The sequence below is a fragment of the Brassica oleracea genome, chromosome C8 (assembly GCF_000695525.1).
Source record: "Brassica oleracea var. oleracea cultivar TO1000 chromosome C8, BOL, whole genome shotgun sequence".
In the NCBI taxonomy this organism is placed as follows: domain Eukaryota; kingdom Viridiplantae; phylum Streptophyta; class Magnoliopsida; order Brassicales; family Brassicaceae; genus Brassica; species Brassica oleracea.
In genome coordinates this window covers 12,578,185-12,582,530 of record NC_027755.1, presented here as the reverse complement: position 1 = coordinate 12,582,530, position 4,346 = coordinate 12,578,185, and the positions used below count along the sequence as shown (strand labels likewise).

At 38.2% G+C, this 4,346-nt stretch overlaps 1 protein-coding gene across 1 annotated transcript; it reads right to left on the bottom strand.

The window, feature by feature from the left end:
- Window positions 1-2,438: 2,438 nt before the first annotated feature.
- Window positions 2,439-3,928, bottom strand: LOC106308679. Its single transcript, XM_013745816.1, has 4 exons — window positions 3,613-3,928; window positions 3,038-3,519; window positions 2,590-2,883; window positions 2,439-2,501 (listed from the first exon to the last, which is right to left on the bottom strand). The coding sequence occupies exons 1-4, from the start codon at window positions 3,926-3,928 to the stop codon at window positions 2,439-2,441; spliced, it is 1,155 nt and encodes a 384-aa protein (XP_013601270.1).
- Window positions 3,929-4,346: the final 418 nt, after the last annotated feature.

The window sequence follows — 4,346 nt, the reverse complement described above, 5'->3', positions numbered from 1 at the left end:
AAGAAAAAACCACCAGAATTTATTGGGCGCACAGTGTTTTACTTAAAGCTTTCAGTTGAGAAGTGTGGTGTCCGCCGAAGATTAAGCATTTTTTATGGCAACTCCTTTCAGGTTGTATAGCGGTAATGAAAAACCTCAAAGCGAGAGGAATACAAGGGGACATATGTTGTGCTCGATGTGGAGACCCAGAGGAATCAATAAACCATGTGTTTTTTGAATATACTCCAGCACGTCAAGTGTGGACATTATCTAAAATACCATCAAATTCCAATTTTTTTTTCCTACAAGATCTTTTTTTGGTAATATGGATCATCTTTTTTGGAGAGTTAATCGGATGACCATCAATTTGCTTGGATATTATGTATATATGGAAAGGTCGGAATAATAAAGTATTTAATAATCTGGATACTGACCCAAGGGAAATACTTAAATTAGCAGAATTGGAATCAGCACTTTGGGCTGAGGCACAGATACTCACTGTTCAAAAGAAGGAAATTCAGGTGCAGACCAGAATCCCATTAGTAACGTCAGGACGTTGGTGCTTTATAGATGGTTCATGGAAGGATAAGAAACTATTTTCAGGACAAGGCTGATATAGTACCCTACCGGGTTTTGATGGTTTATTAGGGGCAAGGAATGTAAGGGCATGTCTTTCACATCTTCATTAGGAGGTGGAGGCTTTGAGTTGGACAATAGAATGTATGAAGAATTTAAGACAGTTTCAGGTTACGTTTGCTACGGATTGTTCTCATTTGATGAAGATGGTTTCAGAACCAGAAGAATGGCCAGCATTTGAAGGTTATCTGAAAGATATCAAGTTTTTACATGGAAGTTTCCTCAACTCAAACATCGTTCATGTACCTCGAACGGAGAACCAACAGGCGGATTGCTTAGCACGCAGTGCTAGGAAACAACCGTGTTTCGTCATTCACATGGATGCGGAGTTACCGTTTTGGTTTACAGAGTCAATATGAGTCTGTGAATGTCTTGTTGTCAAAAAAAAAAATATACACTTTTGATATTGAATAAATACATGGTTGTCATTTCTAATATATTTCAAGTTTCAAGCATTTGAATAAACATCAATGGTATACATTTATTGATAGTAAAAAATATTAGAATTATTCTGCAATACCAAAAAATAAATTTTCAACAATAACGTAGTTTCATGCCCTTTTAAATAATAATAATAATAACAACATAGATTCGATTAATTATATTTAAAAAGTAATAACTAGAAACTTTTGATTTAGGTAACCTCAACGTTGGGGGCACGATCTATTTTCCCCTCAGAACTATTACATAGCACTGTATCCCCACAGAATTTGGTGGTCATCCTCTTTCTCCCTAGATCGAAAGTTTCAAACCTTATTACACCTGGATACGAAGTTCAAAATCTATATCTCCATACCTTTGAAATTGTCGGTCAGTCTACTCGAACCAATAGTAAAGCAAATTTTCTTAAACCAAATTTTCTTAAACCAAACCATTTGTAAACCTAATAAAACTGTTACCTATTACCCGACCGAGAATCCCCTTATGTTTTGTTTTTAAATTCGCAATAACTGAGGAGGAACCCTAAAAATCGAATTGGGGAAACTCATATCTGGGGAGAATAGGAGGGAGATTGTGACAAAGAACACTAAAGGTGAGCAATGTGTCTGGAAATTCGAGTGGATCATCAAGGAGGCGGTCAAGAGTTGTTGGTGTGCCAAAGAAATGTTGGTGTGGCTTTGAGATTCTTCCAAAGATGTCGAATTCAGTGAACAATCCGTACCGACGTTACTATCGATGTGGCTATGCTGTAGTGAAGAAGGTAATCCAAAGCTAAATCCAAAAAAATAAAATCATTTCAATGTTATATGCTGTAAATGTTGTTGATTTGTGACTTTCATTGCTATTAAATTTTCTGTTTATAGCTGGAGGATGATCACCATGCTTTCAAGTGGATGAAGGGTTATTAGATGAGATAGAGACATTACAGAGAAAATTAGGAAAACTTGAAGAGATAGTCACAGAGATTTTAGAAGAACGCGAACACGACGAGAAGAAGACATTTGAGAGGTTGGAAATGAAGCTAGAAAATAGATATTCAAGAGAGTTGAGGCTCCATTGGTGGAGACAAAAGAGAGTGTGAAGAGAATGTGTGTTGTTGTGGTAATTGGATGTGTTATGTCGATTTCTCTCACAAAAGTCATAGGTTAATCCATGTTAATGAATTGGCGTTTGTTGTCTTTCATGTTTGAAACTCTTTGTCTTGTGGTTGTGTGTTGTCTTTTATGTTGAACTCATTTGTTTTGTAGTAATGAAATCGTTTATGGTGTTTCAAAGCCAAAAGAGATGTTAGATATATGTTCAAAATAGAGAGCATAATACAAAAGGTGACAAAGACAGAAACATAAAACCACTCTTTCTCTTCTACTACTTGTACCCAACTCCTAGATCTCTTGAGCAACTAGCCCTTGGGAAGCTTCGATTTGTGATGTTCCATCCTTCTGACCCTGTAACAAACAGGAAAAAGTATGAAAGAATAGCAAATCGATATGATACATCCTTATGACCCTCTAACAAACACAAAGAATAGCATACCTTTTTATGGAACCGAGAGTTGTAGTTGGCCTCACCACAAATTCCGCAATGCATTATTCGCTTCAGAGTTTTAGCTTTCTTCTTCACTGGCCACTCATTAACACTTTTCTTCCTCTTCTCCTCTGCATTCTTCTTTTTGCGGCCAGGTTGATCAGGATCAGGGGTTGGATGAACTGACAGAGCTGATGAACTTGGCCAGAACCGTGCTCCTCTTATTGGAATTATACCCTCTTGATAAGTCTTTCTCCACGTTGATGTCTGGTTCGAACCAGTGACAGACAAAATCTTGAGCTTCTAGTTTCTTATGGAGTATAACACCGTATCCATGCTCACATGGGATTCCTGTGATATCCCATTTCATGCAACTAAATGATCTCTAATCTAAGCTAATCCGAAAATAACATCCTTCGAGTTTCACTAACCACATATTATTTGTGCTTATATGAACCACACACTCTGCAGCCTTCTTATGTTGCTCTTGAAGATACTCAATCACATAAGGAGTACATATGTGTTTGTGGCTGGTAGCTTTTACATCTCGAGCAGCTATACAGACCATCGCCAGACGCGCAATTGTTTCTAACATTGGAACTAAAAGCTTCTCTCTCGCTTGAACTATAGAGCTGTTGAAAGATTCTGTAGAGTTGTTCTCAACATCCTCGCATAAATTTCCCATCTTGTAAAACCGCATTACCCAAGAAGTTGGATTTGTCTTCATAACATCTTCAAATACCTCTGAATCATAGTTGAACACACAGTCAAGCCTTTCCTTATATTCTGCCTCGTTATATCTCCATGCAAGCCACCAAATTAGTTTCTTCGGCTCAGTTTTCTTCCCATGTTTGGCCTTCACGTTTCTATATATATATGTCTGACACACATTCAATGCTGAATCTTTGGTAGCTCTGTTTTTACAGACTTGATCAATCCCTGTAAAAAGACAACCCATTACACTTAATCATAGACTCTTAAATTTACAAGACAAAGAACTCACCTTTTGACGCTTTGAAATCAATATGAAACCATCACCATCATCTAAAGCCAAGTCTGCCTTGATGTTCTTCACAAACCATAACCAATTATCAGTGTTTTCAACTTGTACAACACCCCATGCTATAGGATAGATGGCATTATCATCATCGCGACCTAGAGCAACCAACAATTGACCTTTCTTTTTTCCTCTTAAGAAGCAACCATCAACTCCTAGTATTGGCCTACAAGTCGATTTCCATGTTCTCCTCAACACATCTAGACACACATAAAATCGATCAAACACATCTTGGCCTTCTTCATTTCTCACAGTTTCAACCTCCACCGCAGAATTGATGTTTGATTCCATGATCTCTGTTGGGGTCAAAAACGGACACGGCGAAGTTAACATCCAAATATCCGTAAAAGTCAGCATAAACGTCTTTACGAAAAGTATTCTTCTTAAAGAAATCTTTACAAGGAACTTTACGGAGAAATCTTGCACCAATCTCGGTTGATCCATCAAAACTAAACACCCATAGTCCAAGAACAAGTTCATAAAACATCGAAAAAGGATCCAAACAAGGTCGCCACGTAACGACCGGTCCGAAACGAGCCGGTCGCTACTTCCAGCGCGGATTAGGTCGCTAAGTAGCGACCGAACTGTCTCGAACGTCGATCAACGGGTACGACCCAAATCCGTGCATTCTCGTCTGTTCCTTAATGCGAGCTCCTATGTACCGTAGCCATATCATTTCTCACTCCCATCGATTGGAGTTATCACTTAA